The sequence below is a fragment of the Nomascus leucogenys genome, chromosome 2 (assembly GCF_006542625.1).
Source record: "Nomascus leucogenys isolate Asia chromosome 2, Asia_NLE_v1, whole genome shotgun sequence".
Taxonomy (NCBI): Eukaryota; Metazoa; Chordata; class Mammalia; order Primates; family Hylobatidae; genus Nomascus; species Nomascus leucogenys.
Window position 1 is genome coordinate 75,124,565 of NC_044382.1, and position 20,979 is coordinate 75,145,543.

General features: G+C 55.2%; 1 protein-coding gene across 4 annotated transcripts in view; it reads right to left on the reverse strand.

Moving 5' to 3' along the window:
- The window catches only part of FBXL19 (F-box and leucine rich repeat protein 19), a 31,857-nt gene extending 11,276 nt beyond the window's left edge, over positions 1 to 20,581 (reverse strand). For 3 of the 4 annotated variants that reach the window (XR_004026704.1, XR_004026701.1, XM_030798146.1), the window contains exons 1-9: positions 19,718 to 20,581; positions 18,249 to 18,449; positions 16,730 to 16,873; positions 16,522 to 16,608; positions 16,218 to 16,436; positions 15,554 to 15,715; positions 13,585 to 14,096; positions 4,678 to 4,841; positions 4,419 to 4,580 (exon numbers count right to left, since the gene is read on the reverse strand). Coding sequence is in view for 2 of the 4 variants with exons in the window: in XM_030798146.1 (XP_030654006.1) it covers positions 4,419 to 4,580; positions 4,678 to 4,841; positions 13,585 to 14,096; positions 15,554 to 15,715; positions 16,218 to 16,436; positions 16,522 to 16,608; positions 16,730 to 16,873; positions 18,249 to 18,425 (1,627 nt within the window). In the remaining 2 variants the exon portion in view is untranslated. The remainder of the gene's footprint in view (positions 1 to 4,418; positions 4,581 to 4,677; positions 4,842 to 13,584; positions 14,097 to 15,553; positions 15,716 to 16,217; positions 16,437 to 16,521; positions 16,609 to 16,729; positions 16,874 to 18,248; positions 18,450 to 19,717) is intronic. The other variant, XM_030798156.1, reaches the window with a different exon arrangement.
- Positions 20,582 to 20,979: the final 398 nt, after the last annotated feature.

Here is a 20,979-nt window from a genome sequence, read left to right on the forward strand (position 1 = left end):
ACACATATGAGCCACTGTACTCGGCCATATATACATTTTTCTTATTAATCTTTCTTTCCTGCCACAAGGCTGTCAGTACTACAAAGGCAGGAATTTTTGTCTGTGTTGTTCATTGCTATAGTTCCAGCAACTGAGACAGAGTAGGTGTTCAATTTATTTTCGTTCATTCATTCATCAGACACATGACATCCCTGAAAGGCCTACCATCTAGGCCCCTCTCCCACTTCCCTCCCCTCCATGGTCAGTAAGTCCCCATCAGGAGCCTCTCTTTTCTCCCTGGTCACCACTCGGGGTCAACACAACTGGTGCCTGAACTCCTGGCCCAGCCTTCTCACCTGCTCCACTTCTCTGCTCTTCTTTCTGGCATCCAGAAAGCCGATCTCAAATACAAATGGGACAGCATCCTCCTCTAAAATTCTCTGAGGGCGCCTCAAAGAGGTCCAGCCTTCTTGGTAGAACACCCCAGTTCCTATAAGGTCTCAGCTGCTAACTCCTCTCCCTCACCCCTAAACACCTGGGCCACATTCCACAAGTGGCCCTGCTTAAGAGACTCTGCCTGCCCCATGTCCCTCTGTCCCTGGTTTTCAGGTCTGAGCTCAGAGGCTCCCTGCTCCCCAGTCTGCAGGATCAAAGTGCTCACACCCCTCATCTTGGCATCCAAAGAATATGGTCTACATTTATTTTATGCCAATGGCTCTCAAACTAGAGAGGCTTCAAAGTCACCTGGAAGGGCTGGTTAAAAGGGATTGCTGGTCCCAGCTGGGCGCGGTGGCTCACGCCTGTAATCTCAGCACTTTGGGAGGCTGAGGCAGGTGGATCATCAGGTCAGGAGTTCGAGACCAACCTGGCCAACATGGTGAAACCCTGTCTCTACTAAAAATACAAAAAAATTAGCCGGGTGTGGTGGTGCATGCCTGTAATCCCAGCTACTCAGGAGGCTGAGACAGGAGAATCGCCTGAACCAGGGCGGCAGAGGTTGTAGTGAGCCGAGATTGCGCCTCTGTACCCCAGACTGGGTGACAGATCAAGACTCCGTCTCAAAAAAAAAAAAAAAAAAGGGATTGCTGGTCCCATCCCCAGAGTTTAGACAGGTCTACAGGTTCATTTGTTTTTGAGACATGGTCTTGCTCTGTCACCCAGGCTGGAGTGCACTGGTACAATCACAGCTTACTGCAGCCTCGACCTCCCTGTAGCTCATTGTAGCCTTGATCCTCCCACTTTGGCCTCCCAAAGTGCTGGGATTACAGGCCTGAGCCACTGCACCTGACCAGAGTTTACTTTTTTTTTTTGAGATGCAGTCTCACTCTGTAACCCAGGATGGAGTACAGTGGTGCAATCTCGGCTCACTGCAACTTCCACCTCCCAGGTTCAAGCAATCTCCTGCCTCAGCCTCCCAAGTAGTTGGGATTAAAAGCATGTGCCACCATGCCTGGCTAATTTTTTGTATTTTTTTAGTAGAGATGGGGTTTCACCATGTTGGCCAGGCTGGTTGCGAACTCCTGACCTCAAGTGATCTGCCCACCTCGGCCTCCCAAAGTGCCAGGATTACAGGTGTGAGCCACCACGCCCGGCCCAGAGTTTGCTTTTTTAACAAGTTCTCCAGTTTTGTGGATGCTGCTGGTTCCCCGACCACACTTTAAGAACCACAGCCTTGGGAGACAAGATCTCTGATCATCATTCCTGTTTACAGCCAGGAAATCCAGGCCTGGTGATGCTGAATCTGAACTCTTACCACAGTGTTGTCTGCCTCCCAGGCACCAGCCTATCCCTAAGATAAACTATCAATAGATTAGGTGGCACAAACAATGAGGCTGCCCTCCAAACATGTTTTATGGAGTCTACAGAATGCTAAAAATTTCCTTAATGACTAACACTACAAAAAGGACATTTTTATAAATAAATTTACGTACTGAGCTTTTCCTTGAAGAATCGTAAGATGTGGCCTCACTAGGCACTCCTTCCCACCAGATGATGACTGAGGGGAGCTGGGTGGCTAGGTGCCACTCCCTAATGTCCTGTACCAATGCATCTCTTCTGTTACCTCCCAGGCCAACTCTATGGGCACTTGACTTTGCAAGCCCTAAATTTTAACCCCTCCTCCTGTCTTTGAGGAGCCAAGGGCCTGGAGAGGGGATATCTTTACAGATGCCCTCAACCTTGGGCCACAGCTAAAGGCACAAGGAGGAAAGGCCCATAGAGGAAAGCAGAGGAAAGAGAAGTCACTTCTGGCTTGGGCAGGGAGGAGTGGGCATCAGTGAGGATTTCACTGAGGTGGTGGCATTTAAGCTGGGCAAGAGTTTGAAGGTGTATGGGACTGTTCACAATAGTAAAAGCCATGGAATCAACCTCAATGCCCATCAATGAAAGAAAGAATAAAGAAAATGTGGTACATATACACCATGGAATACTATGCAGCCATAAAAAGGAACAACATCATGTCCTTTACAGGAACATGGATGGAGCTGGAGGCCATTATCCTTAGCAAACTAATGCAGGAACAGAAATTGCATGTTCTCACTTAGAGGTGGGAGCTAAATGATGAGAACACATGGACATATCCATGGGAACAACACACCCTGGAGCCTTTCAGAGGGAGGAGGGAGAGGATCAGGAGAAATAACTAATGGTAAATAGACTTAATACCTGGGTGATGAAATAATCGGTACAACAACCCCCCATGACACAAGTTTACCCATGTAACAAACCTGCACATATACCCATGAACTTAAAAGTTAAAAAAAAAGTAAAAAGCTGGGAAAAAAAAAAAAAAAAAAAAAAAGGCCTGCCTTCCTGAGCTCCTGATAAAGGGCTGAACTGAACTGAATTCCAGCAGGAGGAAATGGACCAGCCAGCACTTTCTCACCTCCCAGGATGCACCATTCCCAATGCCCACCTTACCCCCCACCCACAGCTCTCCAACTCAGTCCAATTCCAGTAAGAGTGGACAATGGCTGAGTGCTCTGGCCTGACTGGGTGACCTGCAGCAGTCAATCCCTCTGGACCTCCAGTGCCTCATCTAGAATATGGGAAGAATCTTAGTTGCTTCTCTATTCTCCCCTTCCACGGCTGTTGTGGAGGGGGCGGGGTGGGAAGAAGGGAACTATGAAAGAGAGGGGTGAAAGAACTCCAAAAGAAAAGATTCTTTTGGCCAGGCACGGTGGCTCACGCCTATAATCCCAACACTTTGGAAGGCAGAGGTGGGCAAATGACTTGAGACAAGGAGTTCGAGATAGGCATGGGCAACATGATGAAACCCTGTTTCTATAAGAATTACAGGCCGGGCGCGGTTGCTCACGCCTGTAATCCCAGCACTTTGGGAGGCCGAGGAGGGCGGATCACGAGGTCAGGAGATCGAGACCATCCTGGCTAACACAGTGAAACCCTGTCTCTACTAAAAATACAAAAAATTAGCTGGGCTTGGTGGCGGGCGCCTGTAGTCCCAGCTACTTGGGAGGCTGAGGCAGGAGAATGGTGTGAACCCGGAAGGTGGAGCTTGCAGTGATCCAAGATCGCACCACTGCACTCCAGCCTGGGTGACAGAGTGAGACTCCGCCTCAAAAAAAAAAAAAAAATTTACAAAAAAATTAGCCAGGCGTGGTGGCACATGCCTGTAGGCCCAGCTACTCAGGAGGCTGAGGTGGGCAGGATCACTTGAACCCAGGAGGCATAAGTTGCAGTAAGCCGAGATCTTGCCACTGCACTCCAGCCTGGGTGACAGAGCCAGATGGTCTCAAAAAAACAAAAAGAAAAACAAACAAACAAAAGGATTATCTTATTTCAGGGGACTGCAAATCTCCTTTTGAAAATCTTTCCTCAAACTAGACCTCTCCCATCCTGATTGCCTGCTCATTCAAGTTATTCATTCAACAGCTATCTGCGGAGCAGCCACTGAGAACATGCTGGGGACCAGTCAGTCCTTGCCCTCAGGCAGCTGGAGACCGTGGCAGGAGAGCACAGATGTGCATCAAGGCACTCCACAATTGCCCAGTATTATGCTGGCGGGCTGCTCTCAAAGCTGAGAGGGACTCTGAGCTCAATGTGGGGTGGGATCAGGGAGAGCTTCTTGGAGGAAGTGGCATTTATACCCAGGCCTAAAGGATGATGAGATTTAAGTAGATGAAGAGAGATGGCCTCTGCTCCCAGCATCCTTCTCTGCCAATATGGGCCTCCTGCCCCACCAAACTGCTGGGTCTCATGCTCCCTGGGAAAACGCTGTTCCTTTCAAGGCTCAGTTCAAAGTACACAGCAGGTGGGTGAATGAATGAATAATGCCCAACCAGGGCCTTCCCATTCAAACTCATGTATTCTTTCCTTTCTTCAAATACTTTACCATCCAGCATGAGTCAGAAGCGACCTGAGAGGCCTCCTACCCTACCCTTGCCCAGCCCATTCTCCAGAAAAGCAAACAGAGGCTGCACCTGGTTTGGTGTCTGGTGGAGGCAGCAGCAGCTCCCGGAGCTGGGAATCTTTAACATCCTCGATCCAGCGGAGGTCCAGGAGCCGCAGGGCTGGCAGTGGGGCTGAGCCCAGGGCAGAGACGGAGAGCCAGGAGCAGCCAGAGAGCACCAGCTCCTGCAGGCCTGCAGAGAGAGGGGGCAGTCAGGAAGCAGGTGCTGTGAGGACTCCAACCCAGGCCTGTCCCTGTCCCCACCCTGTCCTCCGCACCACACACCCTACCTTGTAGTCGGTTCAGAAGCCACATGAGCTGCTTCTTGGAGACACCTGTCCAGCTGAGGTCCAGGGCACGGGGCTGGCGGCGAACCACACCACTGAGCATGGGCGGGGTCAGTGACTTCCGCCGGCTCAGGTCCATTCGAGGCCACAGACGCTTGTCATAGCACCTGGCGGCCACAGGGGGGAGACAGAGACCTCAGCCCTCAGCTCTCAGCAGCCCACAGTTCCCAGGCTCCCCAGCTCCAAGGGTGCACCCCAGCTCTCTTCTGGCCACACAGACAACAGGGTGGCAAGAAGCACCTGGCCTCAGCCAAGAGCACTGGGATTGGAACCCAACTCCATCACTAACTGGAAATGAGACCCTGGGCAAGTCTGTTCCTCTCCCTGAGCTTCAGAAGCCTCGTTTATGATTGAAGACAATAGCCCCCCACTCTGCCTGCCCACAGGGCAGCTGTCAGGTCACACAGGCTCATCCCAGCTGTGGGCCTCCCAGCATAGAAAGTGTGCTGCCCAACACATACACAAATGTCACGCATGCTGCCTGATGTCATGCCAAGGGGACTGGTGTTATCCAGTCATCTCCAGCCACCCTTGGGCTTCTTTATTCCTGACTGAGTTCCGGTGCTCATGGGTCCTTGCCTCCTTTACTCATCTCTGCCTCTGATCCACACCTGTCCCATCTTGACAGCCGGCTGCCCGCAGCTGGACTTACAGCCCTAATATCTTCCCTATTACATTACTGTGTTCCTCCAACTACAATGTAAATTCCACAAGGGCAGATTTGCGTTTTCCACTTTTTGAAAAAAAATTTTTTTTGAGACAGGGTCTCACTCTGTCACCCAGGCTGGACCCAGGCTCACCACAGCCTCAACCTACTGGGCTCAAGCAATCCTCCCACCTCAGCCTCCTGAGTAGCTGGGACTACAGGCACATGCCACCACACTTGACTTTTTTTGAGACAGAGTTTTGCTCTTGTTGCCCAGGCTGGAGTGCAATGGTGTGATCTTGGCTCACTGAAACCACCGCCTCCCGAGTTCAAGCGATTCTCCTGCCTCAGCCTTCAGAGTAGCTGGGATTACAGGCATGCGCCACCACGCCCGGCTAATTTTTTGTATTTTTAGTAGTGATAGGGTTTCTCCATGTTGGCCCGGCTGGTCTCGAAATCCCGACCTCAGGTGATCTGCCCACCTCGGCCTCCCATAGTGCTGGGATTACAGGTGTGAGCCACTGTGCCTGGCCAATTTTTTTATAGAGACAAGGTTGTCCAGGCTGGTCTTGAACTCCTGAGCTCAAGCGATCCTTCCCTTGGCCTCCCAAGGGAAGCTGTCTCTTGCCTCCCTCCCTGCCCTCATGACTCTGAAAGGCTTTTCCTTGCAGAAGCCCTGGGCTGGGGCAGTGATTCCCAAGCTCCAGTATTTGCTGTTCACTTATCTGCATAACATGATTTATCTTTGAATCATCTCCTCTTTGCACTTAAAACCAGTATTGTTTCACATAAACATGTTAATCTTAAAAATAAATACAAAGTCCAGGCGCAGCGTAATCCCAGCACTTTGGGAGGCTGAGGCGGGCGGATCACGAGGTCAGGAGATCGAGACCATGCTGGCTAATACGGTGAAACCTCGTCTCTGCTAAAAATACAAAAGATTAGCCAGGTGTGGTGGTGGGTGCCTGTAGTCCCAGCTACTCGGGAGGCTGAGGCAGGAGAATGGTGTGAACCCAGGAGGCAGAGCTTGCAGTGAGCTGAGATCACACCACTGCACTCCAGCCTGGGCGACAGAGCAAGACTCCATCTCAAAAAAAAAAAAAAAGCACCCAATGGAGAGACTCCCTTCCAATGGAGAGACTTCCTTTCCAAAACTCACGGAGGGATTAAGCCGTATTTTTGTGTCACTGAAAAATGCCAGACCTACTCCAGAGGCCCAGTGTGTCGTTTCATTATTTTTCTGAGACAAAGTCTCACTGTTGCCCAGGCTACAGTGCAGTGATGCAATCATAGCTCGCTGCAGCCTCAAACTCCTGGGCTCAAGTGATCCCCTTGCCTCAGCCTCCCATGTGGCTGGGACCACAGGTATGCTTAACTAATTTTTTCTTTTTTAATAGAGATGGGGGTCTCACTATGTTGCCCAAGCTGGTCTTGAACCCCTGGGCTCAAGCAATTCTCCTACCTCAGCCTCCCAAAGTGCTGGGATTACAGGCGTGAGCCACTGGGCCCAGCCCTGGTGTGACATTTTTTTTTTTGAGACGGAGTCTCGTTCTGTCGCCCAGGCTGGAGTGCAGTGGCGCAATCTCGGCTCACTGCAAGCTCCGCCTCCCGGGTTCACGCCATTCTCCTGCCTCAGCCTCTCCGAGTAGCTGGGACTACAGGCACCCGCCACCACGCCCGGCTAATTTTTTTGTATTTTTAGTAGAGACGGGGTTTCACCGTGGTCTCGATCCCCTGACCTCGTGATCCGCCCGCCTCAGCCTCCCAAAGTGCTGGGATTACAAGCGTGAGCCACCGCGCCCGGCAGTGTGACGTTTTAGAGAAGGCTGAGGGCACAGACACCAAGGCTTCAGTCCGAACACCTTCACCCCTCTGCCGCTTGCTCTCCTGTTCTCTCCTACCTTCATCCTGCTTTTCTGGCATTCTAGCCTCTCCCTCTCCTGATTCCTTCCTCTCAACTAATAAACATCTGCAAATCTCTCCAATTCAAAACATGAAAAAGCGGTGCTACGCTTAATCCCATCCATATATCAGATGAAACTGAAACCCGTCTCTAAAAAAAAAAAAAAAAGCCGGCGTGGGGCGCCGAGCCAGCTACTCGGAGGCGAGCAGGAGGCGGAACGGAGCGAGTGAGCTGAGATCGCCCTGCACCCACCTGGCAAAGCAGACGTAAAAAAAAAAAAAAAAAAAAAAAAAAAAAAACAACTCATGCCCGACCCAGCTTCTACCCCTAGGTCCTGCCCCTTTGCTCTCTTTCAGTGAGCAAGAAAATCAGTGACATCTGCTCTATCCAAAACCTCTCTCTGCCCACTGTGACCCTGCTACAACTGCCTCTCAGCTTAACTGTCACCACTTCCTTGAAGCCACTTCCCTTCCACGGTCCACAGCTGGAAGGAAGCCCCTTTCCCTGAGGGCACCCACAGGCCCCCAACTGTGTTTCTGTATCATACTCCACAACAGCCAGGCCACACACCTGCCCACCTACAGACAGTGCTGTCTGATGCCAACATGCTGTGACACACGCTGTGCCTCTGCCAGAAATGCCAACCCAGAGCCTTCGTGGCTCGGCTCCAGTGCCTCCTCTTCCAGGAAGTCTCCCACACCTTCCTTGGCTACAGCTCATCAGTCCCCCTGCTCTTGTACAACCAGGACACTGGGGTTAAACCTCAGAGGGACAACCAACAGTCACTGAGGGCCCTACTGATCCCAAGTGTCTGGCTTCCACTGGGCACACAGGAGGCAAAGATGACAGGTTCCTGCCATACAGTCAGGGAGACATGGACAGTCCACAGTAGCTGAGGTGACAAGGGGCATAGTAAGAGTCACCTCAAGGACTGGGTGGGGGAGCCTCCTGGGAGGACAATGCCTGACCTGAGACTCCGAGGAAAACAGTAGTTATTTCAGCAAGGGGAGGGGGAGGAGGGTGTATGTTCCAGATGGGCAAGAACCTGCGTCCAGGCCCAAGAGAGACAAAACGGAGAGCTCTGGAAACCCCAGGCCACAGGAACTCATCATCATAACCAGAGTCACGCTGATCACAGTGACTTCAGCACTACTAACCAGCCATTATCCAGGGTTCACTGTGTGCCAGGCACTGTCCCATGCATTAAGCACTGAACCTCATGCCAGCCCTAGGAGGTCAACATTACCATCATCATCTCCTTTCTATAGTAAAGAAAATGAGGCAAGTGGGCGCGGTGGCTCACGCCTGTTAATCCCAGCACTTTGGGAGGCCAAGGAGGGTGGATCACGAGGTCAGGAGTTCGAGACCAGCCTGGCCAACATAGTGAAACCCCATCTCTACTAAAAATACAAAAATTAGCTGGGTGTGGTGGCACACGCCTGCAATCCCAGCTACTCAGGAGGCTGAGGCAGGAGAATCACTTGAACCCAGGAGGCGGAGGTTGCAGTGAGCCGAGACCATAGCATTCCACCCCAGCCTGGGTAACAGAGTCAGACTCCACCTCAAAAAAAAAACAAAAAGTAGCCGGGTGTGGTGGCGGGCACCTGTAGTCCCAGCTACTCGGGAGGCTGAGGCAGGAGAATGGCTTGAACCCGGGAGGCGGAGCTTGCAGTGAGCCGAGATTGCGCCACTGCACTCCAGCCTGGGCGACAGAGTGAGACTCCATCTGAAGAAAAAAAAAAATGAGGCCCAGAAAGTTTGAGAAGTGTATTCAAGGCCCCACAACTACCAAGTGGTAGGTAGCAGAGGCGGGGTTCCACCTAGCCCGCCTGGGTGGAAAGCCTGAATTCTGAGGAGAGAAGAGGCAAGAGTGGAGCTGCAAAGGAGGGATGGGTGTCATGTCAAGGAGGGCTGGAATGCCAGGCCACAGACTATCATGGTCACAGAGCCCAGAGCTGAGGATGTGAGCTGTGGGGATCTAAATCCCAGCTCTGGCACCTCCAGGCTTTGGGGGGCCTCAGGCAAGTCACTCGCCCTGTGTGGGCTTCCATTTCCCAAACTGTACAGTGGGGTGAAGAACAGCGCTTCCTTTAGAGGTTGCTGTGACAAGGAAAGGACACAATTCAGGGAAGTGGTTGGTGCAGCCAGTGGGCCCAGTTCATGTCCATATGTCCAACAGGACTGCGATGGTGGGCGTCTGTTGTGAGGGCGACAGGGAGCCACAGGTGGGTTCTTTCTAAGCCGGAGAATGACACTGAGACAAGAGGCAGGGAAAGCTCTAAGAGCCAAGGCGTGCCATCGTCCCAGCGATGTGTGGCTTGATGCCAAAGTCCCCTAACCCATTCACTTCCTCCTGGACTCCAGCCACCCCGCAATGAGTCCTCTCCTGCTAGGCCAACCTGCAAACCCTCAATTCCAATCCTAACCCTCCCTCTTGCAAAAGCCCCCGGAAACAGGGAGCTGGACCAGCTCCTACTGCCCCTTGAGGGCTCACAGCCCCTAGGGCTCCAAGCACTGCCAGTTCCGCCCTCTTGTAGCTCTCTGGGTCCCGATGCCATGACTGTCCTCCAATCTGTCCACCTCCAGGCCCTACCCGACCATGATCACCTTGTATTCCAGTCCCTTCCTTGCCACCCTCTCTCTGTCTATGTCCTCAAAAGCCCCAACTCTCTTCCTTGCAACTCAACAACCCCTGCACGCCTTCCCTGCTGCCCTCTCTCCACTCTTCGCTCTTAAGGGATCACTTCCCTTTCAGTTCCAAGAGAAGATGGAAGCCACCAGACAGGAAAGCCTGCAGCCTCCTGCTGTCCCCTACACACGCCTCTCCAGCGCCACCCTCTGTATATCCTTCCACACTGCATCCTGCTCTCCTGTCCTTCGCTCACTCAGGGAAGATGATCTCACTGCCCACTGTCCGCCAGGTGCCGTTAGACATCAGGAACACAACAGGAACAAATGAATCAAGTCCCTGCCTGGAAGCTGATGTCCTCCACTCCATTCAATATGGCTTTGGACCCCCAACCCACAGAACACAGCTAAGGACACTAAGGCCTCCTGGTAGCAAAATCCAACCACCACTTCCTGGTCCTTGATCTCCCGTGGCCTCTCGCCAGCATCCTCCTCTGCTTACCACATTCCCTCCTGCCTCGCTCTCTACTCGGGGGCACACCTCTGGCCATGAGCTCCTCCAATTATCTGGCTAGGCTCTTGCTCTAACTCACAAGTACTGACGTGTGATCTTTTGCCCTCTTCATCAAAGCTGCTTGGCTTGCTACCTACAGGCTGAGAACTCCCAAACGTGTATCTTTTTCCTGAGCATCAGACCCACATGTCCTGAGCACACCACACACGTCAGTCATCTGAGCTCTTTACTTTCCCGGAACCTGCTCCTCCTGAGCCTGGGGAATGATGCTGTTGCCCATCCAGGCTCCTGGGTCAGAAACTCACCTGAGGGTTACCCTGCTGTCCCCACTGCCAGTTAGTCACCAAGTCCAAGCCATTCCACATGGTTTTTTTTTTTGAGACGGGGTCTTGCTCTGTTGGCCAGGCTGGAGTGCAGTGGCTCGATCTTGGCTCACTGCAACCTCCGCCTCCCGGGTTCAAGCGATTCTCCTGCCTCAGACTCCCAAGTAGCTGGGATTACAGGTGCCCACCACCATGCCCAGTTTGAGACCAGCCTGACCAACATGGTGAAACCCTGTCTCTTCTAAAAAAGTATAAAAATTAGGTGGGCGTGGTGCCGTATACCTGTAGTCCCAGCTACTCAGGAGGCTGAGGCAGGAGAATCGCTTGAACCCGGGAGGTGGAGGTTGCGGTGAGCTGAGATTGTGCCAAGGCACTCCAGCCTGGGTGACAGAGCAAGACTCCAGCTCAAAAAAAAAAAAAAATTAGCCAGGGATGGTGGCGGGCGCTTGTAGTCCCAGCTACCTGGGAGTCTGAGACAGGAGAATCACTTGCATGTGGGAGGCGGAGGTTGCAGTGAGCCGAGATCACACCACTGCACTTCAGCCTGGGCGACAGAGCAAGCCTCCGTCAAAAAAAAAAAAAAAAAAAAAAGTTATCATTGCAAATCTCTCCCCACTATCCCTGCTTCTGTGCCCAGACCTCGCAGAGCCTCCTGAGTGGTCCTGCTATGCCCCCACAGGCCCCTGCTCTGCCCGGCTCTTGTCCTTTTCATTGGGAGGTGCCATCTGATTTTTAGTACCCTCCAGGCACCGTGCTACAGGCTTTGTAGGAATCCCTTCACTTAATCCCCACAAGGTGAGTATTCATACAAACCTAGACTACAGATGAGAAAACCAGGGCCTCAAGAGGTATCGCTCTCCACACATGGCCACGCAGCCAGTGAAACCCAAGGATGCAGACTCCAGGGCCCACACTGGGAGCCACTGCCTCTCGCTTTGTCTGCTTCGGGCCACATGTCTCCCGTTGAAGCAGAAATCAGGTCCTTTTCAGTTCTGGCTCCCATATGCCAGGCACAGAGCTGGCCTTGAAGGGGCCTCAGCAAACATTTCCTTGATTAGTACATGAGGCAGGTGTCATCCCCTGCAACTTCTGTAACTATCTGCTTCTATGTTGCAGCTTAACTGTACACTCTTCAAGGGCACAGATCTACATTCTGAGACCTAATAGGCTGTGCGTTCAGCAACTATTTGCAACTAAGTAAATACTGGCTACAATGAGAGCTCTTTCAAGTAGTTCCTATTTCCCAGGTACTGTGCTCAGTTCTTTATGTGTATTAGCTCAAGAACACACTATGCAAAAGCATTGATTATCTGGTTTTTCAGATGAAGAAACCGAGACACAGAAGTTAAGTGACTGGCCTAATGGTTTATAGCTCTTCAGCTATAACCATAACCGGTAGCTCATGCCTGTAATCCCAGCACTTTGGGAGGCCGAGGCGGGCGGATCGCTTCAGGTCAGGAGTTCAAGACCAGCCTGGCCAACATGGTGATACTCTGTCTCTACTAAAATTCCAAAAAAAAAAAAAAAAAATTAGCCGGGTGTGGTGGTGGGCGCCTATAATCCCAGTTACTAAGGAGGCCGAGGCAGGGGAATCGCTTGAACCCAGGAGGCAGAGGTTGCAATCAGCCAAGATCGTGCCACTGCACTCTAACCTGGGCCACAGAGTGAGGCTCCATCTTAAAAAAAACAAACAAAAAGATTCTGTCGCAGGCAATTTGCCTCCAGAGCCTGCCCTCTGGTACTTTTGGCTGCACAATCTCTGCAGATACCAGAAGGCACCAGTGGCCCAGACCTGGTCCCAAAAGAAGACTAGAGTTTGAGTTCAGCCATGAACTTGTACTGTAACTTCAGGTGTCCCTTTTCTCTCACAGGGCTGCCATTATGAAGGTCAAATCAGCTAACCTTGGTGCAGTGCCCAACAGGGAGCCTGGTCCCAGCCACAGCAAGTCCCTGGGAAAGAGCCTGATAGCCTCGTTTACTGCAACATTTCTTGGGCACTTACACCGCCCTTTGTCCCGTGCTAGGGACATGAAGATAAAACAGACACAGTTATCTGCTCCCACCCCAGCAACTGACGGGAACATGAAATGAGTAAATGAATGAAGGCTTGTCAACATGCCGAAGGCCTCTGCTTGCTCTATGAGGGGAACAGAGCGCTGTGGGAGTTTGATGGAGAGGAGGAGGAATTTTGTTGGGGGCGAGATCAGAGAGGAAGACAAGAGGCTCAGGAGGATGACCGACATTTCTAACAGAGGCTGGGGGGCTGGGGGATGGGCAGAGGGCATTAGTGGTGGCTCCAGGGCAGAAGGAAAGCAGGAACAGAGTCAGGAGGTTCAAGCCTGGCTGTCTTTTGAGGGCAGGGGCAGCCCAGCACATGGCGTTCTCCTATGTGAATGGAACCAATCATCAGACTGTTTTCAGAAGTGGCAGTATGAGAAGTGACAATGCAGTACAGTGCTCAGTGCTATGGCTGACGCACACTAGACACTCAATATAGTCGCTACTATTAGGAGGAAAAGCACTGGAGCCAAAGGGCCTAGGTTCCAATGCCTAGTTCTACCACCACTTCTCTTCCACATGACCTTGGGCCTCAGCTTCATCTGAAAAAGGGGAAAATAACCTCTACCTCAAAGTTGTCTGGGAGGTTAAATGAGCCCATAAGCGGAAAGTAGCCTGCACACGGGAAATATGGAAGGATGCACTGTAATCTGTGCATACTATAGAAGTATCCCCAATATAAAAGCAAGGCCCACAGAGGGCCAGAGACCTACCGCAGGTCACCCAGCAAGCGGGAAGCCTGCTGGCCACGGAACGCAGGCCTGTCCAGGCCACTCACCAGCGGCTCCAAGTTCGGCAGACTCGCATGCAGATACACAGCTCCCGAGGCCCGAGGTGCTGGAAGACGCGAAGCCAGGCGGCCCGGGGCAGGGGGTGGTCGGATCCAGCAGCCAAGGGGAGTGTGTCAGGCTCAGGGCTTCGAGGCGGGGGCCGCACCACGTGCCGCTCCAGCTGTGGAGGCCGGGGTGGTGGGGCTGGGCCCAGGGGCCAGCTGAGCAGGGGCCCCCCGCTGCCAGGGCGCACAGCCCGCCGCCCCCCACGGTTCTCCTTCTCTCCGGAGCTGCCCCGGGCTGGCCGTCGCCCATTCCGGGCCTCGCCGGGGGCTTCGTCCTCACTCAGCGATGTGCCCGAAGAGTCGGAGTCGGAGTCTGAGTCCGAGGAGGAAGAGGAGGTGTCAGGAACCCGTTCCAGCAGCTGGCACATCCGCTTGAAACGCTCTAGCTTCTCCCTCTGCGGGGACGGGGACGGCACCGCTGGGCCCTCTGCAGAGGCCAAAGGCGGCTTTGGTTTCTGCAGGGAGACAGGGTTGATGCTGTTCTAGGGCCTGGGATACATTTTCCCACCCCCCCTCACCCCGAGGAGTCACCAGGGGATGAACAGCCCGAGGGACAGTCCTGAGTTCCAGCCCTGGCTCTGCTCCGGACAGTGGGAGACCTTGCTAAAGCCACTGCCAGGCTGTGGGCCTCAGTTTCCTTATCGAGGTAACAGAAGAGTGCTAATTAAAATAATTCCCAGCCGGGCGCAGTGGCTCACGCCTGTAATCCCAGCACTCCGGGAGGCTGAGGCAGGAGGATCACGAGGTCAAGAGATTGAGACCATCCTGGCCAACATAGTGAAACCCTGTCTCTACTAAAAATACAAAAATAAACTGGGCATGGTGGCACAAGCCTGTAGTCCCAGCTACTCGGGAGGCTGAGGCAGAATTGCTTGAACCTGGGAGATGGAGGTTGCAGCGGGCCGAGATCACGCCACTGCACTCCAGTACAGGCAACAGAGCGAGACTCTGTCTCAAAAATAAAATAAAATAAAATAAAATAAAACAATTTCCAGCCCTTATGGGTTTGCATGGCTTAGGCAGTTCCGAAAGCAGTAGGGAATGGAGAAATGAGAGACCCTGCTTTGAATCCTGGCTTGCCCTCAACTCTGGATGGCTGTGGGAAGCCCCTGCTTCATCATCTACTACACGGACCAGCTGGAGCAGGCGTCTGTCTATCAACTGAAGGTAACAGTGATTGGCCCCACGAGCAGCACCCCGCATCGGCTGACTCATTCCGTCCTCACAGTATTCTAACACAGTGGTGACCTGGGCCACTCTTTTCAGACATGAGAAAACCGAGGCTTAAAGGCACAAAGTGACTTGTCTAAGGTTACAAACCGACAAACAGCAGAGGCAGGATTTGGACCCAATCAGGCAGACTCCTGTGTTGAGTGTCCGTGCCAAGTAATATCTCAATTCTGGCTTTACTGTGTGACTTGGACAAGTCTTCAAACCTCTCTGGGCCTATTTCCCTTCAATCTGGGTAAATTTTATAGTTTACAAAGCTCACTGCCTTTCAGAACCTCGTTAGACTTATACAGTTCTGCGGGATAAGGGGGCAAGGCAGGCAGCAGTATCTCCACTACATGGATAAAGAAACTAAGGCTCAGGGTGGCTGACAAGCTGCTAGGATCATACAAAGAGTAAACGGTCGGACAGAAATTTGAACTCAGTTCTCTTCCCTGTAAGGCTTGGAAAGATGAGGCAAGTAGGTCAGATGAGCCCTAAGGGTTTTTGGGAAGTCAGGGGCTCCTGTGGCCTGGACTCAACCCACCCTCTCACCCAACTCATCCCAGATGTCCGGACGCCCACCGTGGCCAAGTGGGGCTGGGGCAGAATAAGGTGAGCAGGAAAGGACAGATCTTGGGCTCCAGGGCGAAGGGTGCGGCAAGGGAAGGTGGGAAGGGGAGGGAGGAGGTCCCCGGCACACCTCCCAGTTCTCGGGAGGGAGCCCAGGGTGGCAGGATGAGAAAGCCTGGCTCGGATTCAGAACCCTGGGGGGTAGCAGGCCGGGGCCGCCTGGGTCCGATCCTCGGAGGAGGCAGGCGTCTCCACCCACCTTCTTCAGGTGCCTCTCTCGGCCTCCTTTCACCTACCAGGGTGAGAGGGAGATATGGGGGAAGGGAGAGACCCCATTAGGCCCTCATGGGCCAGAAATCTAAGGTCCATGCCCTCCTCTTAGACTACAAGTCCCAGAAGTCCCCGTCCCAGGGATAACTCTGAGCATGCTCACCTTGCACCCAGCGTCCTAGCCCACTGAGCATGCTCCATCTCCTCTTTCCTCCCCTCAGGCCCTCTCCAGCTCCTCCCTCCTCTCATGCAGGGATGATCTGAGCATGCTCTCTCCTGCCTCCCTAACCCACCCAGGGCTCCCAAAGCTTCTTGCAGTGCCAGCTCACCTCACCTGTCCCCCCCTCCTCCACACTGAGCATGCTCTATCCTCCCCCCACCCAACTCCTGAACTACATCTCCCAACAGTCCTTGGGGAACCCACAGAGCACGCTCCGAGGCCCACACAGCCCAACAGATCCAGCCAGGACTACAGCTCCCAGAATTCCTCAGGACAGGCCTAGTGAGCGTGCTCTGTGGCTCACCTTTTTCCTTGGGGTGGGAGGCTCATTCCCTGCCTCCCTTTCCTTTCGTTTGGGGGGCCCAGGCACGTCCTCTGGGGGGGGCCCGGCAGGCAGGGGGCCCTTGCGCCTGGGCGGGGGCGGTGGAAGTGTGGGCTCCTCTGTCAGCTTCCATCCGCTCCCCAAGCTGGCGCCCTCCTCGCCGTTGTCGGCCCTCCGGCGGCCAGGCCCCTCACCTGAATCCTAGGCGGGACGGAAGCTGGGGGTGAGGACCTGCACAGCTCCCCGACCCCCACCTACCTACAGCTCAGCCCAGCCCAGCCCCTACCTTGCTGGTGCGGCCTTCCTGGGTGCAGCGAGGGCACTCCCAGCAGTTGGGGATCTCTGCATTGATGACACCCTCAGCCTTCCCCATCTGTAGGCAAGAGGGCAGCGAGTGGGGGGTTGGCCAGGAAGCCCAGAGCCAGGGTGATCCCCCACTCCCTGCTCCCTGACAATCTGCCCCACCCCAGACGCCGGGGTCCCAGGGCCGTCACCTTCAGGCAGCCGGGGTGGACGATCTCGTTGCAGATTGTACACTCCATGAGGCTCAAACCAAATTTCTCTTCCTCTCCCTCCACCGTGTCCTCCTTCCCAGCCTCCCCACACAAGAGGCACACAGCTGTGTGTGGGAGCACGGGCTGTTGGGGGAGAGGGGACATCAGGGGCCCCGAAAGCTAACAACAGGGGAAAGACCCTTCCTTCTAGGGACCCTGGCCAGCTGCCAGATGAGGTGCAGCACCCATGGGTCAAGCTGGGTCTGATCCTGAGTTTGCTCCTTTTGGGAGGGTGACCTCAAGCAACTGATTTAACCTCCTTAAGTCTCCGTTTCTGCATCTGCAGAATGGGGCTAAGAATCTTTCCCTCGCAGGACTCTTGGGAGAGCAAGATAATACATGAGAGACACTGATAAGTAGCTGTTATCACCTGTGACTGTTATAGCTGGACCCACGGCCAGTGTGACCCTGAAATTACAGCTGTCTTTGGAGAGGAGGACAGTAACACTCAGAGGGTGGGGAAGACAGCTTGGGGTGATATCAAGGTCGCTCCATGAGCAGCCCAAGGGTTGCTCTGAATCCCACAATGAACCCGGTTTTGGCAAGACCCCCTGGGAACACTAGGGAAGCCACTATTCCTGGGGAAGCGGGGGCAGCCTCAGACAGTGTGACTTTGGGGAAGACAGTGGTAGGACTGAGTCATAACAAGGATGCGGCAGGATCAAGGAAGATAAGGTAGGGGGAGAAGGAAAAGTGAGGCAAGGGGTTGGGGGATAAAGGAAAAGAAGTGAGGGGCTGAGGGGTGAACAGACCAACCAGGAAAGAGTGGCAGGAGGAAGAGAGGGAGGTGGCAGAGTGGGGAGGGGGACGCAGGATGCAGCTGGCTCCTCGCGGCTGCTGGGGAGGGGCCGTGCTCTGGAGCCCAGGGACGCTCAAAGGATGAGGAAGGCAGGGCGGAAACTCATGCTTCCCTGATCCCTACTGTGTGCTGGGCCTTGTGGTAGACACACTCGCATCCATGCCATTGTTTAATCTTTACAACTCAGCAAAGGAAACATTTTACAGAGAAGGAACCTGAGGTTCATTCAGCATGATTTGCTCAAGGTCACATAAAGGGTGAGCTTGGCCTCAAATCCAAGACCACCCTGGGTGAGGAAGAGGCTAAAGAAGGGCAAGACCTGTTGGAAAGGGGCCATCTCTGGGGATGGGCCCCCTCCTGTACAGAGACATCTTTCGGGGTGGTAGAGCAGGGGCTGGGCATTCTGCGGGGGTGTGACTCTGAGAGCTGGGAAGAGCCTGAAAGTGGGGACTGGGTCAGATCCTTCTGTGCACCTGGACACTGCTCCCAGCTTGGAGCTGAGGACAAAAATGGACATTGACACAAACTAGTGAATGAAGGGAAGAAATGAACCAGTGAAAAAACAGCCACTCCACAGTACAGGCTGGGAGGCAGTCACCAGCCATCCCAAGGAGGTATTGGGAAGGGTGAGCAGAGCCCAAAGGTGGGGGCAGAACTCACGGCAGTGCACTGCCGGAGCAGGCACGACTGCTTCATGCGCCCGGGCCCCCCGAACTTCTTCATGTCTCGGCAGAAGTGGCAATCCCCGCACTCAGTTCGCACACAGGCCCGGCAGCGGCGGCAGCGGGTTCGGCGTCGGCGCGCTCCGGCCCCCGGCCCCCGGCTGCTCGACGACATTGGGGGCGTCAGCAACGCCGAGGGCTGTGGGTGGATGGTGGCAGGGTCAGATGGGCCCACTGGGGCCCTGGTCTGGGAGACCCCCGACAGCTCCCTCCACCCACAGGCAGCTAGAGCCTGCCCTCTTCCTCAGGGGGACAAGGAGGTCACCCCCTCCTTTGTATCTGGGGGCCAATCCTCTACTCAAGGCCTGTCTCCCTGCAGCAGCTCAAGAGGAGCCCAAGAACTGCTTCCTGGCCTCGCTCCTCTACCACCTCCTCAGGGTCCCTTCCCTAGCCCAGGGAGCAGGAGGGGACACCGAGGCCCTCTCCTCTGCCATCCCCACACCGGAGCTCCTTGGAAAGACCAGGCACTCCTTGTCCGTGGTGTTAGCTTGGAGAGATCCCAACTCTTCCCCTGTTATCCGTGTGTAGAATATCCCAGGCTCTCCCCAGCCTCAATTTGGGGTAAACTGCCCAGATTCACCTCCCAGATACCCAGAGATTCCTAGACGGAAGCTCCGGACTTTTCTTCCCCCTCCCAACCTTTTCATCCACAGCAGCCATCCAATCTCTCTTCCCCTCAAACCAGTTATCCTCACCAGATCCAGAGCGATCCTTGCCCCCAAGTCCCTAACGATCTCCTCTGCCCACTAACTCCCCAGGGCTCTGACAGCCCTGGAGGTGCTTCTTCAGAGACCCTTCTCAGCCCAAGATCTCAGCCCCTCTTGTTCCCCATAGGGCTTCCTCCTCCAGGACACCCTCCTCTTGGATCCCTCAGGTCCACCTGGGCAGTCTCCCAAATTCCTCGGGATTCTAGAATCCAGCCTGACATCTCCCCAGAACTCAGGATGGGCTCAGTCCTAGGCACCCCCAGCTTCCCGGGCTGCTTTCATCTCTAATCATTTAGAATTCTTTGGGCTCCCCCTCCCATGGAAACCAGATCCTCCAAGATCCCATGTGGAATTAGAAGCCTGGAGGATCTCTTCCCAGTCAGAGTCTTACCCCAGATTCCCCCTTTCCAGGGACTTCCATGCCCATCCATGGGGCTAAAGGGCCCTCCAGCGCTCCAGGGGAGGGGCCTGGAGGGCGGTGACTGCAGGCGGGGGTGGGGGCTTTCAAGGGGAAGCAGGGTCTAGGAAGGAGGGCCAGTTCCCCAGGGTGGAGAGGTCATAGGAAGGAGGGCTGGAGATGAGTTTGGAGCAGAGAGAAGGTGAGGCTGGGGGCGGGGAAGGTAGAGAGAGGCCGGGCTGAGGATGAATGGGAGTGGGCGCTGCCCAGGTCTGGGGGTGAGGAGGAGCCGCATGAACCCACCTCACACGTGTCCCGGGAGCCATCTCTCCCTTCTCGGCAGCTCCCGGCGGGTCGGCGGCCATCGGCGGCGGGGGGGCCGGGCGGCGCGGGGCGCGGAACGCTCAGAACGCCGGGGTCCACGGCCCCCCGAGGGCGCTCGGCCCCTCCCTCCGGCGGAGGCCGGGACGGCGGCGAGTGGAGATGGGGGGCGCCGGGGGCGAGGCCCTCCCACGGGCTGCGGCGCGGCCCTTCCAGGGGGAGGTCCTGCTCTGGGGGGCTCAGTCCCTCAGCCCCCCCAGGCCAACGGGGGCTCCTTGGGCGCAGGGTGCTCAGTTTCTGCCCGGGGCCCACTCAGTCCCGGGTCCGAGTCCCAGCTCCCCTCCCCCCACCCCGCCCCGCCTCTCCCCAGCGCCCCTGGCCCTTTAACTAGCCCCTTCCCGGACCCCACTGCCCAGGGGTCCAGGGCCAGGCCTGGGCCCCCCCACCGTTTCCGGGGTTCAAGCCCCGCCCACCGCCGGTTCCCGGGGAGGGGGGGGTCGCTGTAACCTGCCCCCCTCCCCTGGGCCCGCCCCTGGACTGCGACCCCCTGCCCTACGGCTACGAGGCGAGCGGAGGGGGGGTGAAGGAAGCTGCTCCGGCCCCGCCCCCCCAGCCCGCGCTCACCCCCGACCTCTCCCCCTCCCCCCAGCGCGCGACCCTTGGGAGATAGGGATTTAAATAAAATTTGAATAAATCCCCCTCCTCAAGCGGGAGGGTGGAAGGAAAGGATAGAGGGGGAGAGGGAAAGGGGAAGGGGGCAGTTGGGTTGTCTTAGCCCCCCTGGTCCCCCAGCCCCGCGCTGCTACGGCCCGGGGCCCTGGCCGCCTCTCTCATCCCTCCTCAGCTCCTTCCTCCTTCCTCCTCTCTTCCCCCCTCCCCTCCCTCCTCCTTCCCTCCTCCTCCTCCTCCCCCTCTTTACTCCCTCCTTCTCCCAGAGGAACCCCGCCCCCTTCCCCCTCCTTCCTCCACCACCTCCACTTTCCAGGACGAACGCACGCAGGGCTCGACGGGAGTTGTAGTCCTGCGGCCACTGATGCTATGGGGGAACAATAGGACGCTGGGGGCAGCGGGAACTACAAACAGGATGGCGGAGGGCGTGCCCAGCCGGGAGCCGAGGATGCCGGGAGTTAGAGTCCCGTTGCCCCGAGGCTCCCAGTTGCAGAACATCGAGAAGGAGCGGGAACGATGACTACAAACAAGATGGCCTTCTCCCCAGACCCGACCTCCTTCCCAGGCACTCACAC